The sequence below is a fragment of the Pseudophryne corroboree genome, chromosome 7 (genome assembly GCF_028390025.1).
Source record: "Pseudophryne corroboree isolate aPseCor3 chromosome 7, aPseCor3.hap2, whole genome shotgun sequence".
NCBI lineage: Eukaryota > Metazoa > Chordata > Amphibia > Anura > Myobatrachidae > Pseudophryne > Pseudophryne corroboree.
The window spans coordinates 259,592,842-259,619,661 of record NC_086450.1 but is presented as its reverse complement, the minus strand read 5'-3'; the positions used below and the strand labels follow the sequence as shown (position 1 = coordinate 259,619,661).

Here is a 26,820-nt window from a genome sequence, read left to right as displayed (position 1 = left end):
TATATAGCGCTCTGGTGTGTGCTGGCATACTCTCTCTCTGTCTCCCCAAAGGGCTGTGTGGGGTCCTGTCCTCAGTCAGAGCATTCCCTGTGTGTGTGCGGTGTGTCGGTACAGCTGTGTCGACATGTTTGATGAGGAGGCTTATGTGAAGGCGGAGCAGATGACGATAAATGGGATGTCGTCCCCTGTGGACCGACACCAGAGTGGATGGATAGGTGGAAGGTATTAACCGACAGTGTCAACTCCTTATATAAAAGGCTGGATGACGTAACAGCTATGGGACAGCCGGCTTCTCAACCCGCGCCTGCCCAGGCGTCTCAAAGGCCATCAGGGGCTCAAAAATATGTTTGGGGAGAAAAAGCAGGCAGTGTTTTGTTCCCCCATCCAATGAGTGAATGAAGTGTGAAAAAGCGTGGGTTCCCCCGATAAGAAACTGATAATTTCTAAAAAGTTACTGATGGCGTACCTTTTCCCGCCAGAGGATAAGTTACGCTGGGAGATATCCCCTAGGGTGGATAAGGCGCTCACACGTTTGTCAAAAAAGGTGGCACTGCCGTCTTAGGATACGGCCACTTTGAAGGTACCTGCTGATAAAAAGCAGGAGGCTATCCTGAAGTCTGTATTTACACACTCAGGTACTAGACTGAGACCTGCAGATAGTGCTGCTGCAGCGTGGTCTGTAACCCTGTCAAACAGGGATACTATTTTGCGAACATAAGACGTCGTCTTATATATGAGGGATGCACAGAGGGATATTTTGCCGGCTGGCATCCAGAATTAATGCAATGTCCATTCTGTCAGGAGGGTATTAGAGACCCGACACTGGACAGGTGATGCTGACTTTAAAAGGCACATAGAGCCTTATAAGGGTGAGGAATTGTTTGGGGATGGTCTCTGGGACCTCGTATCCACAGCAACAACTGGGAAGAAAAAATGTTACCGCAGGTTTCCTCACAGCCTAAGGAAGCACTGTATTATCAGGTACAGTCCTTTCGGCTTCAGAAAAGCAAGCGGGTCAAAGGCGCTTCCTTTCTGCACAGAGACGAGGGAAGAGGGAAAAAGCTGCACCAGTCAGCCAGTTCCCAGAATCAAAATTCTTCCCCCGCTTCCTCTGAGTCCACCGCATGACACGGGGGCTCCACAGGCGTAGCCAGGTTCGGTGGGGGGCCGCCTCAAAAATTTCAGCGATCAGTGGGCTCGCTCACAGGTGGATCCCTGGATCCTTCAAGTAGTATCTCAGGGGTACAGGCTGGAATTTGAGGCGTCTCCCCCCCGCCGTTTCCTCAAATCTGCCTTGCCGACAACTCCCTCAGGCAGGGAGGCTGTGCTAGAGGCAATTCACAAGCTGTATTCCCAGCAGGTGATAGTCAAAGTACCCCTACTTCAACAAGGACGGGGTTACTATTCCACACTGTTTGTGGTACCGAAACCGGACGGTTCGGTGAGACCCATTTTAAATTTGAAGTCCTTGAACACGTACATAAAAAAATTCAAGTTCAAGATGGAATCGCTCAGGGCGGTTATTGCAAGCCTGGAGGAGGGGGATTACATGGTATCCCTGGACATCAAGGATGCTTACCTGCATGTCCCAATTTACCTTCCTCACCAGGAGTACCTCAGATTTGTGGTACAGGATTGCCATTACCAATACCAGACACTACCGTTTGGACTGTCCACGGCACCGAGGGTGTTTACCAAGGTAATGGCAAAAATGATGATACTCCTTCGAAAAAAGGGAGTTTTAATTATCCCGTACTTGGACGATCTCCTAATAAAGGCGAGGTCCAGGGAGCAGTTACTGGTCGGAGTAGCACTATCTCGGGAAAGTGCTACAACAGCATGGCTGGATTCTAAACATTCCAAAGTCACAACTGGTTCCTTCCACACGCTTACTGTTCCTGGGGATGATTCTGGACACAGAACAGAAAAAAGTGTTTCTCCCACAGGAGACAGCCAAGGAGCTGTCGTCTCTAGTCAGAGACCTCCTAAAACCAAAACGGGTATCGGTGCATCACTGCACACGAGTCCTGGGAAAAATGGTGGCTTCGTACGAAGCAATTCCATTCGGCAGGTTCCATGCAAGGACCTTCCAGTGGGACCTCTTGGACAAGTGGTCGGGATCGCATCTTCAGATGCATCAACTGATAACCCTGTCTCCAAAGACCAGGGTGTCTCTACTGTGGTGGCTGCAGAGTGCTCATCTTCCAGTGGGCCGCAGATTCGGCATACAGGACTGGGTCCTGGTGACCACGGATGCCAGCCTTCGGGGCTGGGGCGCAGTCACACAGGGAAGAAATTTCCAGGGACTTTGGTCAAGTCAGGAGTCGTCCCTACACATAAACATTCTGGAACTGAGGGCCATTTACAATGCCCTAAGTCAGTCAGGGCCCCTGCTTCAAAACCAGCCGATTCTGATTCAGTCAGACAACATCACGGCAGTCGCCCATGTAAACAGACAGGGCGGCACAAGAAGCAGGGTGACCATGGCAGAAGCCATAAGGATTCTCCGATGGGCGGAAAATCACGTACTAGCACTGTCAGCAGTGTTCATTCCGGGAGTGGACAACTGGGAAGCAGACTTCCTCAGCAGACACGACCTACACCCGGGAGAGTGGGGACTTCATCCAGAAGTCTTCCTACTGTTGGTAAACCGCTGGGAAAGGCCACAGGTGGACATGATGGCGTCCCGCCTCAACAAGAAGCTAAAGAGATATTGCGCCAGGTCAAGGGACCCTCAGGCGATAGCTGTGGATGCTCTAGTGACACCGTGGGTGTACCAGTCGGTCTGTGTGTTCCCTCCTCTGCCCCTCATACCAAAGGTACTGAGAATAATAAGAAGGCGAGGAGTAAGAACGATACTCGTGGTTCCGGATTGGCCAAGAAGAGCTTGGTACCCGGAACTTCAAGAAATGTTATCGGAGGACCCATGGCCTCTACCGCTCAGACAGTATCTGCTACAGCAGGGGCCCTGTCTGTTCCAAGACTTACCGCGGCTGCGTTTGACGGCATGGCGGTTGAATTCCGGATCCTAAAGGAAAAGGGCATTCCGGAGGAAGTCATTCCTACGCTGATAAAAGCCAGGAAAGAAGTAACCGCAAACCATTATCACCGCATTTGGCGAAAATATGTTGCGTGGTGTGAGGCCAGGAAGGCCCCTACAGAGGAATTTCAGCTGGGTCGTTTTCTGCACTTCCTACAGTCAGGAGTGACTATGGGCCTAAAATTGGGTTCCATTAAGGTCCAGATTTCGGCTCTGTCGATTTTCTTCCAGAAAGAACTGGCTTCACTGCCTGAAGTTCAGACTTTTGTAAAGGGAGTGCTACATATTCAGCCCCCTTTTGTGCCTCCTGTGGCACCTTGGGATCTCAATGTGGTGTTGAGTTTCCTAAAATCACATTGGTTTGAACCACTTATAACCGTGGATCTCAAATATCTCACGTGGAAAGTGGTCATGTTATTGGCCTTGGCTTCGGCCAGGCGTGTGTCAGAATTGGCGGCTTTGTCATGTAAAAGCCCTTATCTGATTTTCCATATGGATAGGGCAGAATTGAGGACTCGTCCCCAGTTTCTCCCTAAGGTGGTATCAGCTTTTCACTTGAACCAACCTATTGTGGTGCCTGCTGCTACTAAGGACTTGGAGGATTCCAAGTTACTGGACGTAGTCAGGGCCTTGAAAATTTATGTTTCCAGAACGGCTGGAGTCAGGAAAACTGACTCGCTTTTTATCCTGTATGCACCCAACAAAATAGGTGCTCCTGCTTCTAAGCAGACTATTGCTCGCTGGATTTGTAGCACAATTCAGCTGGCGCATTCTGCGGCTGGATTGCCGCATCCTAAATCCGTGAAAGCCCATTCCACGAGGAAGGTGGGCTCATCTTGGGCGGCTGCCTGAGGGGTCTCGGCTTTACAACTTTGCCGAGCTGCTACTTGGTCAGGGGCAAACACGTTTGCTAAATTCTACAAATTTGATACCCTGGCTGAGGAGGACCTTGAGTTCTCTCATTCGGTGCTGCAGAGTCATCCGCACTCCCCCGCCCGTTTGGGAGCTTTGGTATAATCCCCATGGTCCTTACGGAGTCCCCAGCATCCACTAGGACGTCAGAGAAAATAAGAATTTACTTACCGGTAATTCTATTTCTCGTAGTCCGTAGTGGATGCTGGACGCCCATCCCAAGTGCGGATTGTCTGCAATACTTGTTTATAGTTATTGCCTAACTAAAGGGTTATTGTTGAGCCATCTGTTGAAAGGCTCAGTTGTATTTCATACTGTTAACTGGGTTAAATATCACGAGTTATACGGTGTGATTGGTGTGGCTGGTATGAGTCTTACCCGGGATTCAAAATCCTTCCTTATTGTGTCAGCTCTTCCGGGCACAGTATCCTAACTGAGGTCTGGAGGAGGGCATAGAGGGAGGAGCCAGTGCACACCAGGTAGTACCAAATCTTTCTTTTAGTGTGCCCAGTCTCCTGCGGAGCCGTCTATTTCCCCATGGTCCTTACGGAGTCCCCAGCATCCACTACGGACTACGAGAAATAGAATTACCGGTGAGTAAATTCTTTTTTAAGACTACACTGGCCAATACTAAAGTCTGACCCTAAATTGAAGGGAATGTTTGAACATCCACCTACGATGGCTTACAGACGTGGCCGCAATTTGAAGCAGCTCCTAATGCATCAAGCAAAACAGGCCGCCAACGAAGAGTGTGGCTGGCTAAAACCACAAAAGAAGGGCAGTATAAAATGTCTGGGATGTGTGACATGTCGTTCCATGCTGGTTGGGAATAAATTCCCTCACCCTCGGAGTGGGAAAATGATTAATATCAGATTTCGGCTGCATTGCCGTCTTGACCATGTAATTTATATGCTGCTTTGCCCGTGTGGCCTCCCTTATGTGGGGATGACCACATGTACCTTTTAGGGAGAGGATGGCGAACCACCGGAGCTCTATCCACAAAGCATTATTGACAGGACATACCGACAAACCGGTCGCCCAGCATTTCTTGACAGCAGGACACCAAGTGGCATCCCTCAAGTGTCGAATCATTGATTAGGTTCCAATGCCTAAGAGGGGTGGGGACCGATCACTCCTGTTAAAAAAGCTGGAATCAAGGTCGATTCATAGACTGGGTTCGGTGGCTCCCCATGGACTTAATGAATCTAATCCTTTAAATTTTTTCCTCCGGTGAGAAATGGAGATTCAGATTAATATAATAAGACCCTTTTTGCCCGTCTTTTTGAAGGGTATGTTCTATGCTACTAATAGGATGATCTGACCGACACACATACCCTTTTATCCATGGTTTTTCTGATTGATTTCCTTATAGAGATCTATGTCTACATTGAGAATGTAGTATAGATCTACTATATTATTGTAATAATATATGAATGTTTTTTTGTTTAAAATTGGCGGACTGTGGCCACCTATTGGTGGGGTAGGATGACCTTTTGTTACTTCCTTGGTGAAGTAGAATGCAGTTTATAAAATCCTTTCTTAAAATATGGAATAGTCTCATTAACCCTTCCCACTAGTGGCCACAGCGTTTATTTATTGCTTGTTTTTGTTTTATAATATTTTCTGTATTTTTCTTTATTGTTTTAATTGGGGATTGTTTTTATCTGTAGCCGATTGGCCCTAACACCGGGATTTGTGGTACACACTCAACCAGCTAGGACTCCTTGTTTAGCATGGATACTTAGATATTGATCATGTTGCGCATTGGTGCCATTTGTGGATGATTTTAACGGGATGAGATGAAAGCTTCTACTTCAGCGGGGATTTTTCCTGTTTGCGTTCCATTATGTCCGACTACACTTCCGTTACTGTGACGCGTGCGTTTCACAGACGGGAAATGGAGTCCGTTGCTTGGTTACGCGCGTCATCGCGTCTCCTCCTCTGCCCTGCAGCTGGGAACATTCTGCGGACAAGCTGGACCGCCGATGTAGTCCTATCGTGGTACGATCGGCGGGACCCGCTCTGGTACTTGAAGTGGATCCTGGCTGTAGTGTGATTGTCCCACATTACCCCTTATTTCTCTGACGTCCTAGTGGATGCTGGGACTCCGTAAGGACCATGGGGATATAGCGGCTCCGCAGGAGACAGGGCACAATAATAAAAGCTTTAGGATCAGGTGGTGTGCACTGGCTCCTCCCCCTATGACCCTCCTCCAAGCCTCAGTTAGATTTTTGTGCCCGACGAGAAGGGTGCAATCTAGGTGGCTCTCCTGAGCTGCTTAGAATAAAAGTTTAAGTTAGGTTTTTTATTTTCAGTGAGTCCTGCTGGCAACAGGCTCACTGCTACGAGGGACTTAGGGGAGAGAAGTAAACTCACCTGCGTGCAGGATGGATTTGCTTCTTAGGCTACTGGACACCATTAGCTCCAGAGGGATCGAACACAGGCCCAGCCATGGAGTCCGGTCCCGGAGCCGTGCCGCCGACCCCCCTTGCAGATGCCGAAGTTGAAGAGGTCCAGAGGTCCAGAAACAGGCGGCAGAAGACTTTCAGTCTTCATAAGGTAGCGCACAGCACTGCAGCTGTGCGCCATTGTTGTCAGCACACTTCACCAACAGTCACTGAGGGTGCAGGGCGCTGGGGGGGGCGCCCTGGGCAGCAATGTATAATACCTTTTTATGGCTAAAATACATCACATATAGCCCTTGAGGCTATATGGATGTATTTAACCCCTGCCAGATCTCACAAACTCCGGGAGAAGAGCCTGCCGAAAAGGGGGCGGGGCCTATTCTCCTCAGCACACGGCGCCATTTTCCTGCTCAGCTCTGCTGTGAGGAAGGCTCCCAGGCTCTCCCCTGCACTGCACTACAGAAACAGGGTTAAAACAGAGAGGGGGGGCACTTATTTGGCGATATGATTACATATATAAAAATGCTATAAGGGAAAACACTTGTATAAGGGGTTGTCCCTGTATAATTATAGCGTTTTTGGTGTGTGCTGGCAAACTCTCCCTCTGTCTCCCCAAAGGGCTAGTGGGGTCCTGTCCTCTATCAGAGCATTCCCTGTGTGTGTGATGTGTGTCGGTACGTGTGTGTCGACATGTAGGAGGACGATGTTGGTGAGGAGGCGGAGCAAATTGCCTGTATTGGTGATGTCACTCTCTAGGGAGTCGACACTGGAATGGATGGCTTATTTAGGAATTACGTGATAATGTCAACACGATGCAAGGTCGGTTGACGACATGAGACGGCCAGCAAACAAATTAGTACCTGTCCAGGCGTCTCAGACACCGTCAGGGGCTTGTAAAAACGCCCATTTACCTCAGTCGGTCGACACAGACACGGACACTGACTCCAGTGTCGACGGTGAAGAAACAAACGTATTTTCCTTTAGGGCCACACGTTTCATGTTAAGGGCAATGAAGGAGGTGTTACATATTTCTGATACTACAAGTACCACAAATAAGGGTATTATGTAGGGTGTGAATAAACTACTTGTAGTTTTTCCTGAATCAGATAAATTAAATGAAGTGTGTGATGATACGTGGGTTTCCTCCGATAGAAAATTATTGGCGGTATACCCTTTCCCGCCAGAAGTTAGGGCGAGTTGGGAAACACACCTTAGGGTGGATAAGGCGCTCACACGCTTATAAAAACAAGGGGCGTTACCGTCTCCAGATACGGCAGCCCTCAAGGAGCCAGCTGATAGGAAGCTGAAAAATATCCTAAAAGTATATACACACATACTGGTGTTATACTACGACCAGCAATCGCCTCAGCCTGGATGTGCAGCGCTGAGGGGGCTTGGTCGGATTTCCTGACTGAAAATATTGATACCCTTGACAGGGACAAGATTTTATTGACTATAGATGCATTTCTATATATGCGAGATGCGCAGAGGGATATTTGCATTCTGGCATCAAGAGTAAATGTGATGTCCATATCTGCCAGACGAAGACACGACAGTGGTCAGGTGATGCAGATTCCAGACGGCACATGGAAGTATTGCCGTATAAAGGGGCGGTCCATCGGACCTGGTGGCCATGGCAACAGCTGAAAAATCCACCTTTTGTTACCCCAAGTCACATCTCAGCAGAAAAGGACAGTCTTTTCAGTCTCAGTCCTTTCGTCCCCATAAGGGCAGGCGGGCAAAAGGGCCAGTCATATCTGCCCAGGGGTAGAGGAAAGGGAAGAAGACTGCAGCAGGCAGCCCATTCCCAGGAACAGAAGCCCTCCACAGCTTCTGCCAAGTCCGCAGCATGACGCTGGGGCCGTACAAGCGGACTCAGGTGCGGTAGGGGGTCATCTCAAGAGTTTCAGCACGCAGGGGGCTCACTCACAAGTGGACTCCTGGATCCTACACGTAGTATCCCAGGTGTACATTGGAAATTCGAGACGTCTCCCCCTCACAAGTTCCTGAAGTCTGCTTTACCAACGTCTCCCTCCGACAGGGAGGCAGTATTGGGAACAATTTACAGGCTGTATTCCCAGCAGGTGATAATCAAAGTACCCCTTCTACAACAAGGGAAGGGGTATTATTCCACACTATATTGTGGTACTGAAGCCAGACGGCTCGGTGAGATCTGAAATATTTGAACACTTACATACAAGCGTTCAAATCAAGATGGAGTCACTCAGAGTAGTGATAGCGAACCAGGAAGAAGGGGACGATATGGTGTCACTGGATATCAGGGACGCTTACCTACATGTCCAAATTTGCCTTCTCACCAAGGGTACCTCAGGTTCGTGGTACAGAACTGTCACTATCAGTTCAGACGCTGCCGTTTGGATTGTCCACGGCACCCCGGGTCTTTACCAAGGTAATGGCCGAAATGATGATGATTCTTAAAAGAAATATGGACGCTTTCCTGATAAGGGCAAGGTCCAGAGAACAGTTGGAGGTCGGAGTAGCACTATCTTAAGTAGTTCTACGACAGCACGAGTGGATTCTAAATATTCCAAAATCGCAGTTTTTTCCGACGACACGTCTACTGTTCCTAGGGATGATTCTGGACACAGTCCAGAAAAGGATGTTTTCTCCCGGAGAAGAAAGCCAGGGAGTTATCCGAGCTAGTCAGGAACCTCCTAAAACCAGGAAAAGTATCAGTGCATCATTGCACAAGGATCCTGTGAAAAATGGTGGTTTCTTACAAAGCGATCCCATTCGGTAGATTTCACGCAAGAACTTTCCGTGGGATCTGCTGGAAAAATGGTCCGGATCGCATCTTCAGATGCATCAGCGGATAACCCTGTCTCCAAGGACAAGGGTGTTTCTTCTGCGGTGGCTGCAGAGTGCTCATCTATGAAAGGGCCGCAGATTCGGCATTCAGGACTGGGTCCTGTTGACCACGGATGCCAGCCTGAGTGGCTGGGGAGCAGTCGCACAAGGAAAAAATTTCCAGAGAGTGTGATCAAGTCTGGAGACTTCTCTCCACATAAATATACTGGAGCTAAGGGCAATTTACAATGCTCTAAGCTTAGCAAGACCTCTGCTTCAAGGTCAGCCGGTATTGATCCAGTGGGACAACATCACGGCAGTCGCCCACGTAAACAGACAGGGCGGCACAAGAAGCAGGAGGGAAATGGCAGAAACTACAAGGATTCTTCGCTGGGCGAAAAATCATGTGATAACACTCTCAGCAGTGTTCATTCCGGGAGTGGAAAACTGGGAAGCAGACTTCCTCAGCAGGCATGACCTCCACCCGGGAGAGTGGGGACTTCATCGGGAAGTCTTCCACATGATTGTAAACCGTTGGGAAAAACCAAAGGTGGACATGATGGCGTCCCGCCTGAACAAAAAACTAGACAGATATTGCGCCAGGTCAAGGGACCCTCAGGCAATAGCGGTGGACGCTCTGGTAACACTGTGGGTATACCAGTCAGAGTATGTTTTCCCTCCTATGCCTCTCATACCAAAAGTACTGAGAATCATAAGAGGGAGATGAGTAAGAACGATACTCGTGGTTCCGGATTGGCCAAGAAGGACTTGGTACCCGAAACTTCAAGAGATGTTCACGGAAGACCCGTGGCCTCTACCTTTAAGAAAGGACCTGCTCCAGCAGGGGCCTTGTCTGTTCCAAGACTTACCGTGGCCGCGTTTGACGGCATGGCGGTTGAACGCCGGATCCTGAAAGGGCATTCCAGATGAAGTCATCCCTACCCTGGTCGAAGACAGGAAGGATGTAACCGCAAAACATTTTCACCGCATTTGGTGAAGATATGTTGCGTGGTGTGAGGCCAAGAAGGCCCCTACAGAGGAATTCCAACTGGGTCGTTTCCTACATTTCCTGAAAACAGGACTGTCTATGGGCCTAAAATTAGGGTCCATTAAGGTTCAAATTTCGGCCCTGTCGAATTTCTTCCAGAAAGAACTGGCTTTAGTGCCTGACGTTCAGATGTTTGTAAAAGGGGTACTGCATATACAGCCTCCTTTTTGTGCCCCAGTGGCACCTTGGGATCTCAATGTTGTTTTGAGTTTCCTAAAGTCACATTGGTTTGAACCACTCACCACTGTGGACTTAGCATCGTCACCTTCCATGTGAGATATTTTATTAGCCCTGGCTTCAGCCAGGCGTGTGTCAGAATTGGCGGCTTTATCATATATAAAGCCCTTACTTAATTTTTCATTCTGACAGGGCAGAATTGAGGACTCGTCCTCAATTTCTCCTTAAGGTGTTTTCTGTTTTTCACATGAACCAACCTATTGTGGTACCTGCGGGTACTAGGGACTTGGAGGACTCCAAGTTACTTGACGTTGTCAGGGCCCTGAAAAATATGTTTCCAGGACGGCTGGAGTCAGAAAATCTGACTCGCTGTTTAGCCTGTATGCACCCAACAAGATGGGTGCTCCTGCTTCTAAGCAGACGATTGCTCGCTGGATTTGTAATACAATTCAGTTTACACATTCTGTGGCAGGCCTGCCACAGCCAAAATCTGTAAAAGCCCATTCCAAAAGGAAGGGGGCTCATCTTGGGCGACTGCCCGAGGGGTCTCGGCTTTACAACTTTGCCGAGCAGTTACTTGGTCAGGGGCAAACACGTTTGCTAAATTCTACAAATTTGATACCCTGGCTGAGGAGGACATGGAGTTCTCTCATTCGGTGCTGCAGGGTCACCCGCACTCTCCCGCCCGTTTGGGAGCTTTGGTATAATCCCCATGGTCCTTACGGAGTCCCAGCATCCACTAGGACGTCAGAGAAAATAAGATTTTACTTACCGATAAATCTATTTCTCGTAGTCCGTAGTGGATGCTGGGCGCCCATCCTAAGTGCGGATTGTCTGCAATACTTGTACATAGTTATTGTTACAAAAATCGGGTTATTCTTGTTGTGAGCCGTCTTTTCAGAAGCTCCTTCGTTGTTGTTATACTGTTAACTGGGTTCAGATCACAGGTTGTACGGTGTGATTGGTGTGGCTGGTATGAGTCTTACCCGGGATTCAATATCCTTCCTTATTATGCACGCTCGTCCGGGCACAGTATCCTAACTGAGGCTTGGAGGAGGGTCATAGGGGGAGGAGCCAGTGCACACCACCTGATCCTAAAGCTTTTATTATTGTGCCCTGTCTCCTGCGGAGCCGCTATATCCCCATGGTCCTTACGGAGTCCCAGCATCCACTACGGACTACGAGAAATAGATTTATCGGTAAGTAAAATCTTATTTTTTGAATATTTGCACAGTCTGTAATTTAGATTGTTTTATGTATATGCAAGTCGCACTGATATGAGGTCATAAAAGGGGCGTTTTTGGCGCCAATTTCTAATTGGGTATAGGTGTATATAGAGCCTGTCAGGCATAGCCTATTGTACTGCTGGATGCCTGGGCTGACCTGTTTGGTCTCATTACTTGATGGAATTGCTGTACATAGCCTCCTGAGGAAGGCCCATTGAGGGCCGAAAGCGCTTGAGGATACTATAAGGACACTATTCAAGTGGATTATGTAACGTATATTACAATAAATGAGTACTTTTTGCATATTTATAAAATCTGGAGAGTGCCTCTACCTTCCTTTCTATAAGTACAATGCTTTGCATTTGGAGTGGACACCCCAGTCGTTTCTTTTGAAGATGCGAGTGCGACCGTCATTATTTTTTTTTATTATTTTTTTTATACAGCACGAAGGTCCAAACCTTTGCTACGGCAAGTGAACAGTTGGGTTGATCTACTTTGAATTCAAACTTTTTGTAGTAATATGTGCCCCTTTCATCCTTCTAGGGAAGAACAGTTATAATTGAACAAAGCTGGGGAAGTCCTAAAGTAACTAAAGATGGTGTCACTGTTGCAAAAGCAATTGATCTGAAAGACAAATACAAGAATATTGGTGCAAAGCTTGTTCAAGATGTGGCTAACAACACAAACGAGGAAGCGGGAGATGGTACAACTACAGCAACTGTCCTTGCTAGAGCCATTGCTAAAGAAGGCTTTGAGAAAATTAGTAAAGGCGCAAATCCAGTGGAAATCAGAAGGGGTAAGTTTTGGGGTATTTACTTTATTTTCTGTAGTGGAGGAATACTGTGATTCCACAGGGAATAACATTGGGGGTGTAGAGTTGGATCTTGATCTGAGGCACTAGCCCCGCCTGCAGGCACTGGAGCTCAGTTTGTAAGTTGGTGCCTGCAGTACAGGTCACTAACGGGGGCTGTGCTAGGCAGCCCTGAAAATAGCTTTTCTAGAAGATTTCAAGGGCCGCAGCACAAGCACTAGTTGCAGTGTAGGTCATGTTGACATTCTGTGCTGCGGCTCCATCACCTCCCTCAGCGGCGCTGTATACTCCTGCGGCCTGGTTCCCGGGTACTTACAGCGGAGGCGCTCCGGTCATCACGCACACATTACCGCTGCTGCTCAACGAGATAGCGTGGCTGCACTTCAGGGAGGAGGTAAGAGGGTCCCCCAAGTGGGACCGCCGGTAAGTCGCGGTCCCAGGAGACAGAGCGCGCTGCTGGCGTGGACACTGTGGCCGTGCAGGGACCCCAGTATATCCATCAGGACAGGGAGCAGAGGTCGGAATTACAAAAATTAGTTTGTTATAGGCTCCATAGTACCCGGTGGTGAAGTCCAGCAGAGGGGATAAGGCACTGTCCTGTAGCCCTTCCCCCAGCTCCAGGCACCATCTACAGCAGGTGTTTCCACCCTGGAGCTACATTTCTCTCTCCCTCACTCCCTGTCAGTGTTTGGGCGCCATTACTGACTCTGTATTGGTACCAGGAGGTCATAACAAGGGGGGAGTATATCGGTGGTAGCGCCGCTGCATAAGATAGTGTGATCCACATACTCGGCTATACACTGCGCTGCTGTGTTTGTGTGCTCATGTCCTTGTTCTCTCACTCCAGGAACACTCTGGGGTCTGTGGGGAGGTGTTTTCAGGGGTTAACTGCATTGTTACTGTGTACATAATGTCTGCTGACACACTGATGTGTACTGCTTGTAATTCTACCCCTTCTTATGAGGGTTCTCATGTGTGAACAGTGTTCATTATCCCCAAGGGGAATTGGCTCCCAAGCAGCTGACTGGATACTTTTAAGAGATTGACTCATAATGTAAATTCAGAACTGGCTGCAGGTAGGAGAGAGACAGATGTTGAGACAGTCTGGATTGTATTGCTAAAGCTGCTGATAATAGAAAAGCTTCTCAGCCTCTCTTGTTGGGCTCTCATAAACATTCACTTCTACAGATGCTTCAGTCTGATTCTGATTTGCATTATGAAACAGATGATATGGATAAGGAGACCCTTATTTATGCTGTGAGGGAAGTTCTTAACATACCCGATCAGGAAGCAGAACCTGATGAATTGTACTTTAATATAAAGCCAAAATCACCAGCCACATTTCCTGTGTCTAAGGAATTAAACTCCCTGGCTAGGGAGGCATGGGTGAACCCTGACAAGAAATTCAAAACTCCTCAGAGTTTACCTTCCTTTCCCCTCCTCGCTGAGGACAGGAAGGCATGGGAAAACCTCCCGTCGGTAGATGCGTGTCCAGACTGTAATGTAAACTGGTACTGCCGATGTCGTGGGCGATATCCCTGAAAGAACCAGCTGACCATAAAATTTAAACCACTCTCAAGGCAATATATACGGCAGCGGGAGTAGCACAACGTCCCACGATAGTTTGTGGTTGGATTTCAAGGGCAATATTCAAATGGTCTGATAATATTAATGGTTTTGACTTGCTGCCACAGGATGATATCATTACGCTGCATACATATACAGGACACTGTTAAAGAATTGTCAGATAAATGGCCATACTACTGCTATGGCTGTTTCGTCCCGCAAAGCTCTGGTTGCGTCAATGGTCAGCGGATGCGGATTCCAAAAAAAGGGGTGAAAAATCTTCCTTTTACATGTGATGGTTTGTTTGGAGACTAAATAAATAAATGGATTTCTCAGGCAATGTCGGGTAAGTCCACCTATTTGCCGTCAGCTCCACCTCCTGCTAGAAGCTAATACTCAGGACCATCCTTGCAGTCCTTTTGTGTGGCAAGGTTCAGAGGCAGAGGTCGAGAAAACCTGCAGCTTCCTTGGGCCAAAGCCCCGGAACCTCTACCACAAAGCCTTCTGCGTGACGGTTAGCCCAGAACAACAGGGCGACTTTCCGGTAGGTGCTCGTCTGCGACACGTCGCCCACGAGTTGGTGAAATCCTGCTTGGATACTTGCGTGAGGATCCTCATGTCTCACGGATACTGGATAGAATTTCAAACATTTCCTCCTCACGTATTTTTGAGGTTAAGCTTTCCAGCTTTACCCACAGCAAAAGTTACCTTGCAGGACGCCATTCAGAAACTTTTACAGACTGAAGTAGAGGTTCCTATGCCTCCAGTCTTTTTGTTGTGCCAAAACCGGATGTTTCGGTGTGGCCCATCTGGAATCTGAAGTTTTTGAACCCTTATCTGCAGGTTTTCAAATTCAAGATGGAATACTTGCGGGTAGTGGTGTCCGGTCTAGAGGAGGGGTAGTTTCTTGTGTCCCTAGACATCAAGGATGCTTACCTACACATCCCCATGTGGCCTCATCAGTTTACCTCTGGTTCGCCATCTTCGACAGCCACTTCGAGTTTCAGGCCTTACCCTTTGGTCTCCCACGGGTCTTCGCGAAGGTCATGGCGGAGATGATGCTGCAATTGCGCAAAATGGGTGTCAACATTGTCCCTTACTTGGACAATCTCCTGATAAAAGTAATGTCCAGGGACTGTCTGCTGCAAAGCATCGACCTGACATCTCGCCTGCTGACAAATCGTGGATGGGTTCTGAATTTTCAGAAATCTCACTTGGAGCCATCCTAACGTCTGCAGTTCCTGGGAATGATACTGGATAAGGTGTCTCAGAAGGTGTTCGTTCCGTTGGATAAGGCATTAGTTCTCGAAGCTATGGTGCGCTCAGTACTCCGACCCCGCAAGGTCTCAATACATCTTTGCATACGCTTGCTGGTCAAGATGGTGGCCGCATACAAAGCCGTCCAATACGGCAGGAGGTTTCATGCCTGGCCTTTTCAACTGGATTTACTGGACAAATGGTCAGGGTCTCATCTGCACATGCATCAGATTGTGATCTTATCGCCGAAGGTGCAGATTTCTCTGTTATGGTGGCTACAAGTTCCCCACCTGGTGGAAGGCTGGAGTTTCAGTACCCACTCATGGATTTTACGGACGTCAGATGCAAGCCTCCGTTGTTGGGGGGCTATAACCCAAGGAGCCCAGTTCCAGAGGAGGTGGTCGTGTCAGGAATCTGCACTGCCGATCAATGTCCTGGAACTCGGGGCGATATACACTGCCCTTCAAGCTTCCCTACCTTCTGCAGGATCAAGCAGTTCAAGTTCAGTCTGCTAACGCCACGGCGGTGGCATACATAAACAGACGGGGAGGAACAAGAAGCAGAGCAACAATGCGAGGAGTGTCAAACATACTCTGGGTGGAGGCCAATACAAGGGCCATCTCAGCCATATTCATTCCAGGAGTGGACAACTGGGTGGCAGACTTCCTCAGCAGGCACAACCGCCATCTGGTGGAATGGGCCCTTCATCCTTAGGTGTTTCAAACCTTGGTTCATGGTTGGGGTGTCCGCAGATAGACCTGATGGCTTCTCGCCTAAACAATAAGCTAGGCCATTACTGTTCCAGAACAAGGGATCCGCAGGCGGTAGCAGTGGACGTGCTGACGTCTCCTTGGAATTACCAGCTGGTTTACCGGTTTCCTCTAATGCCGCTCATTCCAAGGGTTCTAAAAAGACTCAAAAGGGAAAGCGTTCAGGCAATTCTGATTGATCTTGACGGGCCTGGTACTCTGACCTCCTGACCATGTCTCTGGAGGATCTAGGTCCTCTACCGTTTCAAAAAGAACTTGTTCAGCAAGAGCCGTTCGTCTATCCATACTTACAGCAGCTATGTTTAACGGCTTGGATGCCGAGGGAAATTCTAGCCAGAAAGGGCTTTCCCTCCAAGGTTATTTCCACTATGGTCCAGGCCCAAAAAGCGGTTATATTTAAACATTACCACCGTATCTGGGAGAAATACGTTTCTTGGTGTGAGAGTAGAAAGGTTTCTACCGTGGGATTTCAAATTGGTCATTTCTCTGACGTCCTAGTGGATGCTGCGGACTCTGTAAGGACCATGGGGAATAGACGGCTCCGCAGGAGACTGGGCACATCTAAGAAAGATTTAGGACTATCTGGTGTGCACTGGCTCCTCCCCCTATGACCCTCCTCCAAGCCTCAGTTAGATTTCTGTGCCCGGCTGAGCTGGATGCACACTAGGGGCTCTCCTGAGCTCCTAGAAGAAAGTATAGTTTAGGTTTTTTATTTTCAGTGAGACCTGCTGGCAACAGGCTCACTGCAACGAGGGACTAAGGGGAGAAGAAGCGAACCTACATAAGTGGTGGTAGCATGGGCTTCTTAGGCTACTGGACACCATTAGCTCCAGAGGGATCGAACACAGGACCCGACCTCGTCGTCCGTTCCCGGAGCCGCGCCGCCGTCCCCCTTACAGAGCCAGAAACAAGAAGGTGGTCCGGAAAATCGGCGGCTGAAGACTTCTGTCTTCTCCAAGGTAGCGCACAGCACTGCAGCTGTGCGCCATTGCTCCTCATGCACACCACACACTGCGGTCACTGATGGGTGCAGGGCCGCAGATTCGGAATACAGGACTGGGTCCTGGTGACCACGGATGCCAGCCTTCGGGGCTGGGGGGCAGTCACAAAGGGAAGAAATTTCCAAGGACTGTGGTCAAATCAGGAGATTTCTCTTCACATAAATATCCTGGAGCTAAGGGCCATTTACAATGCCCTAAGCCAGGCAAGACCCCTGCTTCAAAACCAGCCGGTACTGATCCAGTCAGACAACATCACGGCGGTCGCCCATGTAAACAGACAGGGCGGCACGAGAAGCAGGATGGCGATGGCAGAAGCCACAAGGATTCTCAGATGGGCAGAGAATCATGAGTTAGCACTGACGGCAGTGTTCATTCCGGGAGTGGACAACTGGGAAGCAGACTTCCTCAGCAGGCACGACCTCCACCTGGGAGAATGGGGACTTCATCCAGAAGTCTTCCAAATGCTGGTCAACCGGTGGGAAAAACCACAGGTAGACATGATGGCGTCCCGCCTCAACAAGAAGTTGAAAAGATATTGCGCCCGGTCAAGAGACCCTCAGGCGATAGCGGTGGACGCTCTAGTGACACCATGGGTGTACCAGTCGGTTTATGTTTCCTCCTCTACCTCTCATACCCAAGGTACTGAGAATAATAATAAGAAGGCGAGGAGTGAAAACCATACTCGTGGTTCCGGATTGGCCAAGAAGAGCTTGGTACCCGGAACTTCAAGAGATGCTTACAGAGGACCCTTGGCCTCTGCCGCTTAGACAAGACCTGCTGCAGCAGGGACCCTGTCTGTTCCAAGACTTACCGCGGCTGCGTTTGACGGCATGGCGGTTGAACACCGGATCCTGAAGGAAAAGGGTATTCCGGAGGAAGTCATCCCTACCCTGATCAAAGCCAGGAAGGATGTCACCGCAAGACATTATCACCGCATTTGGCGAAAATATGTTGCTTGGTGTGAGGCCATGAAGGCCCCGACGGAGGAATTTCAACTGGGTCGATTCCTGCACTTCCTGCAAGCAGGGGTGACGTTGGGCCTCAAATTGGGGTCCATAAAGGTCCAGATTTCGGCTGTCGATTTTCTTCCAAAAAGAACTGGCTTCACTGCCCGAAGTTCAGACTTTTGTCAAAGGAGTACTGCATATTCAGCCTCCTTTTGTGCCCCCAGTGGCACCTTGGGATCTCAATGTGGTTTTGGCATTCCTGAAATCACATTGGTTCGAACCACTTAAGACTGTGGATTTAATATCTCACGTGGAAAGTGGTCATGCTGTTGGCCTTGGCGTCGGCCAGGAGGGTTTCAGAATTGGCGGCTTTGTCTTGTAAAAGCCCTTATCTGATTTTCCATATGGATAGGGCAGAATTGAGGACTCGTCCTCAGTTTCTCCCAAAGGTGGTCTCAGCTTTTCACTTGAACCAACCTATTGTGGTGCCTGCGGCTACTAGGGACTTGGAGGATTCCAAGTTGCTGGACGTAGTCAGGGCCCTAAAAATTTATATTTCCAGGACGGCTGGAGTCAGAAAGACTGACTCGCTGTTTATCCTGTATGCACCCACCAAGCTGGGTGCTCCTGCTTCTAAGCAGTCTATTGCGCGCTGGATTTGTAGCACTATTCAGCTGGCGCATTCTGCGGTAGGCTTACCGCAGCCTAAATCTGTAAAAGCCCATTCCACACGGAAGGTGGGCTCATCTTGGGCGGCTGCCCGAGGGGTCTCGGCTTTACAACTTTGCCGAGCAGCTACTTGGTCGGGGGCAAACACGTTTGCAAAATTCTACAAATTTGATACCCTGGCTGAGGAGGACCTGGAATTCTCTCATTCGGTGCTGCAGAGTCATCCGCACTCTCCCGCCCGTTTGGGAGCTTTGGTATAATCCCCATGGTCCTTTCGGAGTCCCCAGCATCCACTAGGACGTCAGAGAAAATAAGATTTTACTCACCGTTAAATCTATTTCTCGTAGTCCGTAGTGGATGCTGGGCGCCCATCACAAGTGCGGCTTGTCTGCAATACCTGTACATAGTTATTGTTACAAAAATCGGGTTTTGTTGTGAGCCTTCTCTTCAGAGGCTCCATTTTGTTATCATACTGTTAACCGGGGTTCCTATCACGTGTTATATGGTGTGATTGGTGTGGCTGGTATGAGTCTTACCCGGGATTCAAAAATCCTTCCTTATTGTGTCCGCTCTTCCGGGCACAGTTCCTAACTGAGGCTTGGAGGAGGGTCATAGGGGGAGGAGCCAGTGCACACCAGATAGTCCTAAATCTTTCTTAGATGTGCCCAGTCTCCTGCGGAGCCGTCTATTCTCCATGGTCCTTACGGAGTCCCCAGCATCCACTACGGACTACGAGAAATAGAATTACCGGTGAGTAAAATCTTATTTTCTCCTTACGTCCTAGAGGATGCTGGGGACACTTCAAGAACCATGGGGTAAAGACTGGATCCGCAGGAGACATGGGCACTTTTAAGACTTTAAAAGTGGTGTGAACTGGCTCCTCCCTCTATGCCCCTCCTCCAGACTCCAGTTAGGTTCTGTGCCCAGTGAGACTGGATACACACTGAGGTGCTCTTCTGAGTTTCTCTGGAAAAAAAGACTTTTGTTAGGCTTATTATATTCAGGGTGACCTGCTGGCATCAGGCACCCTGCATCGTGGGACTGAGGGGAGAGAAGCAGACCTACTTCTGTGAGTTTCAAGGCTCTGCTTCTTAAGCTACAGTACACCATTAGCTCCTGAGGGTCTGATCGCTAGGTACGCCTAGATGCTCGTTCCCGGAGCCCGCCGTCACCCCCCTTACAGAGCCAGGGTGAGTAGAAGATCAGAAGAATTCAGTGACGGCTTTGAGGTACCACACAGCGGCCGCGCCATGCTCCCACACACACACAGCGGCACTACAGGGTGCAGGGCGGGGGGGGGGGGGGGGCAGCATAAATCCTCATTTTAAGTAATTGGCAAAAGTGGTATATAGTGCCTGGGCACTGAATCTGAACCCCCGCCAGTATAAATATTTGAAAAATAGCAGGGCTGAAGCGCACCATTATGGGGGCGTGGCTTTGCCCTCACAGCTCTCATCAGCGCCATTTTCTCTCACAGAGCTGCAGAGACGCTGGTCCTGTCCTCCTACACTGCTGTAAAAGTAACGGTGCAAAACGGGGGGGGGGGGGGCGGCACAGTTAATTTGGTGCTGTTTTAATAATAATAAAAGCGCTAACAGGTCTGAGGCATTGTATAAAACGTTTCAGTACCGGGATAGGCGCTGGGTTGTGAGCTGGCAAACTCCCTCTGTGTTTCTCTGACAGGCTTTACTGTGGGTCTGTCCCCTATATGCCCAGTGTGTTTGTGGTGTCAGTACATGTGTGTCGGCATGTCTGAGGCTGAGTGCTCTTCCCAGGAGGAGACTGAGATTGGATAAGTCTGAGTCTCAGACCCAGGCATGGAAGAAATCCATGGAGGATGTGTTGTCACAAGTTCAGACCACCTCGGGGTCCCAAAAAGCGTTTTTACCCAGATAGCAGATACATATACAGACACGGACTCTGACTCCAGTGTCGACTATAGTGATGCCAGATTAAATCCAAAACTGGCTAAACGCATTCAGTACGTGATTGTGGCGATAAGACATGTTGCATATCACGGAGGACCCTGCAGTTCTTGATACAAGGGTCTGTAGGTTTTTAAAGGAAAGAAACCTGAGGTAACGTTTCCTCCCTCTCATGAACTGAACGCTCTCTTTGAAAAGGTTTGGGAAAATCCTGACAAGTTTCAGATTCCCAAGAGAATTCCGGTGGCATATCAGATCCCCTCTAGGGATAGGGAAAAGTGGGAGTCGCCTCCCACTGTGGACAAAGCTCTGTCACGGCTGTCCAAAAAGGTGGTGCTTCAGTCTCCTGACTCGGCATCCCTAAAAGAACCTGCGGATCGTTAGCAGGAAAATACATTGAAATCCATTTATGTCACTATGGGTACGCTACTCAGACCTGCTGTTGCTTCAGCGTGGGTGAATAGCGCTATTAAAAAGTGGGCAGATAACTTGCCATCTGAGTTTGATACCCTGCATAGGGATAACATTCGTTTGACTCTGGGTCATATCAGGGATGCTGCAGCCTACCTTGCGGAAGCTGCGAGGGACGTTGGCCTTTTGGGATCAAGAGCCAATGCTATGGCAGTCTCAGCTAGGAGAGCATTGTGGATTCATCAATGGAATGCTGATGCTGACTCGAAGGCTATGGAGGCTCGGCCGTATAAAGGTGGTGTCTTGTTTGGTGACTGCCTCGCTGACCTGGTATCTACGGCTACCGCCGGTAAGTCCATTCTTTTTGCTTTATGTTCCTGCACAACAAAAGAAAACGCACCACTATCAGATGCAGTCCTTTCGGCCCAATAAATACAAAAAAGGACGAGGGTCTTCCTTCCTTGCTTCTAGAGGAAGAGGAAAGGGAAAAAGGTCACCGGCTGTGGCTGGTTCCCAAGAGCAGAAGTCCTCTCCGGCTTCTACCAAATCAACCGCATGACGCTGGGACTCCTCTGCGGGAGTCCGCACCAGTGGGGGCACGTCTCCGCCTCTTCAGTCATTTCTGGGTTCGTTCGACCCTGGACCCATGGGTATTAGAAATAGTGTCCCAAGGGTACAAGCTGGAATTTCAAGACGTGCCCCCTCGACGATTTTTCAAATCTGCTTAACCAGTTTCTCTTCCGGACAGGGAGGTGGTATGCGGTGCTATACAAAAACTATGTCAAAATCAAGTCATTGTCACGGTGCCCCTGTCACAACAAGGAGAAGGTTTTTATTCAAGCCTGTTTTTGTTCCCGAATCCGGACGACTCAGTCAGACCTATTCTGAACTTAATCCCTCAATTTCTATCTAAAAAAAAAAATTCAAGATGGAGTCTCTCCGAGCAGTGATCTCCAGTCTGGAGGAAGGGGATTTTATGGTGTCGGTAGACATTAAGGATGCCTACTTGCACGTACCCATATATCCTTCACATCCGGCTTACCTGAGGTTTGCTGTTCAGGATTGTCATTACCAATTTCAGACATTGCCGTTTGATCTGTCCACGGCTCCGATGGTTTTCACCAAAGTTATGGCGGAAATTACGATAAAAGCGAGGTCCAAGGAACAGTTACTGCAGAGCGTGACGCTCTCCCTGACAATTCTGCAGCGACATGGTTTGCTCCTAAACTTACCAAAATCACAGTTGGTTCCGACAAGGCTGTCGTTCTTGGGTATGATTCTGGACATGGAATTACAGGGTGTTTCTTCCAGTTGAAAAGGCTCTGGAAATTCAGAACCTGGTCAAACAGATTCTGAAGCCAGCAAGAGTGTCGATTCAACAATGCACTCTGTTGCCAGGCCATTCAGTTTGGCAGATTCCATGCCAGAGTGTTTCAGTGGGACCTGTTGAACAAATGGTCCGGATCCCATCTGCACATGCACAGACAGATAATCCTGTCCTACAAAACCAGAATCTCACTCCTGTGGTGGCTGCACAGCTCTCGCCTCCTAGAGGGACGCAGATTCGGGATCCAGGACTGGATCCTGGTGACCACAGATGCGAGTCTCCGAGGCTGGGGTGCAGTCACACAGGGGGAAAATTTCCAGGGAAAATGGTCAAGCCAGGAAGCTTGTCTACACACAAACATTCTGGAATTAATGGCCATTTACAACGGCCTTCTACAAGCGGAACATCTTCGCGATCTGTCCGTCTTGATTCAGTCGGACAACATAACAGCAGTGGCGTACGTAAACCGCCAGGGCGGCAATGGTGGAAGCCACAAAAGTTTTCCGCTGGGCGGAAAGGCATGTAAGCGCTCTGTCGGCAGTCTTCATCCCGGGTGTAGACAACTGGGAATCAGACTTCCTCAGCAGACACGATCTCCATCCAGGAGAGTAGGGTCTTCATCAAGAGGTCTTTGCAGAAGTGACAAGTCATTGGGGAATTCCTCAAATAGACATGATGGCGTCTCGCCTCAACAAGAAACTTCAGAGATATTGTTCCAGGTCGAGGGACCCTCAAGCAATAGCAGTGGACTCCCTAGTGACACCGTGGGTGTTTCAGTCTGTATATGTGTTCCCTCCGATTCCACTCATTCCAAAAGTGATAAAGATCATAAGAAGAACAAGGGTTCAGGCAATCCTCATTGTTCCAGACTGGCCAAGGAGGGCTTGGTATCCAGATCTTCAGGAATTGGTCATAGGAGATCCCTAGCAACTTCCTCTACGAGAGGATCTGTTACAGCAGGGGCCGTGCGTGTACCAAGACTTACCGCGGCTTCGTTTGACGGCTTGGAGGTTGAGCGCAGGATCCTAGCCCGAAAGGGTATTCCCGGTGAAGTCATTCCCACACTGCTCCAGGCTAGAAAAGAGGTAACGGTGAAACATTATCACCGTATTTGGAGAAAATGTGTCTTGGTGTGAATCCAAGAAGGCTCGTGCGGAAGAATTTCAGCTAGGCCGTTTTCTCCATTTTCTGCAAGCAGGGGTGGATGTGGGCCTAAAGTTAGGCTCAATTAAAGTACAAATTTCAGCCTTGTAAAATTTTCTTTCAAAAAGAATTTGCTTCCATTCCAGAAGTTCAGACTTTCGTGAAAGGCGTGCTGCACATCCAACCTCCCTTTGTGCCCCCGGTGGCACCATGGGATCTTAACGTGGTGTTGCGGTTCCTGCAATCTCATTGGTTTGAACCTTTTACGTAAGGTAGAGTTGAAATTCGTCACTTGGAAAGTGATCATGCTGTTGGCCTTGGTCTCTGCAAGGCGGGTGTCTTCCATGACGATAGAGCGGAGTTGAGAATTCGTCAGCAATTCTGCCTAAAGTGGTGTCATCGTTTCACATGAACCAACCTATTGTGGTGCCAGTGGCTACTGACTCCTTTGAGGAATCTAAGTCTCTAGATGTGGTCAGAGCTTTTAAAATGTATGTAGCTAGAATGGGCAAAAAATGGAATTACTAAGTAATTGCCTTTGGCGCTCGTAGTGAGTTGCTTTTCCTGTAGCAGCTAATTTAACGGGGTTAGTGAGACCCCCACAACTACAATACCAATAAACAAGAATTAGCGCTTGGAAACTGGATAAGAATAAACTAACAATTTAATCAGGATTAAAAATTCATGTATACTGTTGCAACAGATATTTAAAACAATAATAAGTGCAATTAAAATTTAGGGCATAGTATAGCACTGCATGAAGTTTAAAAAGTCCCATATACTTAATATGGATTCAATACTGTTGGCCGGTACTCAAAAGAACCAATTCTTCCCCAAAATAGATGCCACAGTCCAGGAACAATTGTAAGCGAATGATATTATTACCAACTGCAGTTAGTCGACCTGATAAGCTTGGTTCAAGATGCCACTTGGTCCAATTGATCGCTCAGGTCCCAAATTTTTGCAGATGTTCAAATCGCTGATGGCAGAGTTCCTATATCCGACTTCTAGGCGTTTGTAGGGGTATAAAGAATGAGAGTCCAGCCAATCCACCGACGCGTTTCGCTGTTTAGCACAGCTTTCTCAAGGTGATAAGTTGCAGTGACTGAAAGCCCTTTATATAGCAGTGCTAATAGCCCATGTGAAACAGGTGTGTCAGATTACAAACTTATAAACAATGTATAAAATAAAATTCTATCCAGTTTCCAAATGAAGTGACAGACTTTGAGACTATAAAAACAATAAAGCGTCTTATTTTTCTAAATGCAAAGTACATTTTTTCTGTGTATAAACAATATTAATGTAGTTAGGTTCCGGTTTCCGATCACGTAATCGCAGGTTGGTTTCCTGTATTTGGAGCGCAAATCCGCTCTAGTTTCCTGTATATGGAACGCACATTCGTTCCTATTGGTTAGCACCCAACCAGCTGCTGTTCTTGTTTCAGGAGAAAGTCTTGAAACTTCAGGTCAGGATGCGATGCTTCCTCTCTCGCGCGCAGGTGTCGATACACTCGGCGATGCAAGTACTAAGCCTCATGGTGTCTGTTTTCGACATGGAAGAGTACGCTCTATTTCTTTTCCGCCCTCTGCAGAAGCTGATTCTTGCCAAGTGGGACGGCCTGCCTCACCGGATTAGGTCCAACATGATCTCCTGGTCTCCGGAGGTTCGTCTGTCACTGAGCTGGTGGCTACAGGACCAACAATTGTGCAGGGGGTTGTCCCTTCTGGATCTCCAACTGGGTCCTTCTGACGATGGATGCCAGTCTGAGGGGTTGGGATGCGGTGTTGGGGCAACACTCTCTTCAGGGTCGGTGGACCAGGGAGGAGTCTCGCCTCCCGATTATAAACATTCTGGAATAGCGGGCAGTGTTTCATGTTCTGAAACTGGCCCAGCATCTGGTACAGAACAGGCCTGTTCATGTACAGTCGGACAACGCCACCACGGTAGCATACATAAATCATCAAGGCAGCACTCGAAGCCTCATGGCAATGATGGAAGTGTCAAAGATTCTTCAATGGGCGGAACGCTATTTGCCAGCCATCTCGGCAGTGTTCATTTCGGGGGTCCTCAACTGGGAAGCGGACTTCCTCAGTCGTCAGGACGTACACGCTGGAGAGTGGAGCCTTCATCCTGAAGTATTTCAACTCCTAGTGGACAAGTGGGGTCTACCAGATGTAGACCTTATGGCGTCTCGACACTATCACAAGGTTCCGGTCTTCGGAGCAAGAACAAGGGATACTCAAGCGGAGTTCGTGGACGCACTAGCAATTCCATGGAACTTTCGGCTGCCGTACGTGTTCCCTCCGGTGTCACTCCCGCCCAGAGTAGTGAGGAAGTTCAAGCAAGAAGGAGGAATCCTACTTCTGATAGCTCAGATGTGGCCCAGACGGCATTGGTTCTCAGACCTACATGGTCTCCTGCTGGAGCATACTCTTCTGCTTCCACAACGGCCAGACCTACTCGTTCAGGGCCCTTGTGTCTACCAGGATCTGGCCCGACTGGCTTTGACTGCATGGCTCTTTAAGCTTCCGTACTGAGGGTCAAAGGATTTTCTGAGGCGGTCTTTAAAACTATGTTGAAGGCCCATAAGCCGGCTTCTGCTCTGATTTACCATAGGGTCTGGAAGTCTTACTTTGCTTGGTGCGTATCTAACAACCATGCCGTTTACAGGTTTAGTACAGCCTAATTTTTGGCCTTCCGAAAACAGGGCCTGAACTTGGGCTTTTTTGGCCTGCCTCCCTCAAGGGTCATATTTCTACCTTGTCTGTATGGTTTCAGAGAAAAATTGCGACTCTGCCTGATGTACATACACTCACTCAGGGTGTTTTACGGATTCAACCTCCCTATGTCCCACCTGTGGCTCCTTGGGATTTGTCGGTTGTTCTGGAGGCCTTGCAAGAGTCTCTATTTGAACCTCTTGAATCTGCAGACCTTAAGTGGCTTTCTCTTAAGGTCTTGTTTATGCTGGCTATTGCCTCTGCTAGAGGGGTATCAGATTTGGGTGCCTTGTCTTGTAGGTGCCCCTATCTGATTTTTCACCGTGACTGGGCGGTTCTTAGACCGCGCCCTGGTTATCTACCTAAGGTGGTGTCGTCTTTCCGTCTTAACCAGGATATTGTGGTTACGTCTTTTGTCTCTCCTGAATTGTCTTCCAAAGAGAGGTCTTTGGATGTGGTTCGGGCTCTCCGTATCTATGTAAAGAGGACAGCCTTCGTTAGGAAGTCTGATTCTCTCTTTGTACTGTTTGGTTTTCACAAACATGGCTGGCCTGCTAACAAGCAGACCTTGGCCAGATGGTTTAGAATGGTGATTGCACATGCTTATGTACAGGCTGGCCTTCCAGCTCCTGCTACCATCAAAACACATTCTACTCGGTC

The 26,820-nt window shown here is 48.7% G+C and overlaps 1 protein-coding gene across 2 annotated transcripts in view; it reads left to right on the top strand.

Annotated features, from left to right (window-relative positions):
- HSPD1 (heat shock protein family D (Hsp60) member 1) overlaps positions 1–26,820 on the top strand; it is a 451,411-nt gene that overhangs the window by 68,159 nt on the left and 356,432 nt on the right. For both annotated transcript variants that reach the window (XM_063934112.1, XM_063934111.1), the window contains exon 3: positions 12,160–12,412. In XM_063934112.1, coding sequence (XP_063790182.1) covers positions 12,160–12,412 — 253 coding nt within the window. The remainder of the gene's footprint in view (positions 1–12,159; positions 12,413–26,820) is intronic.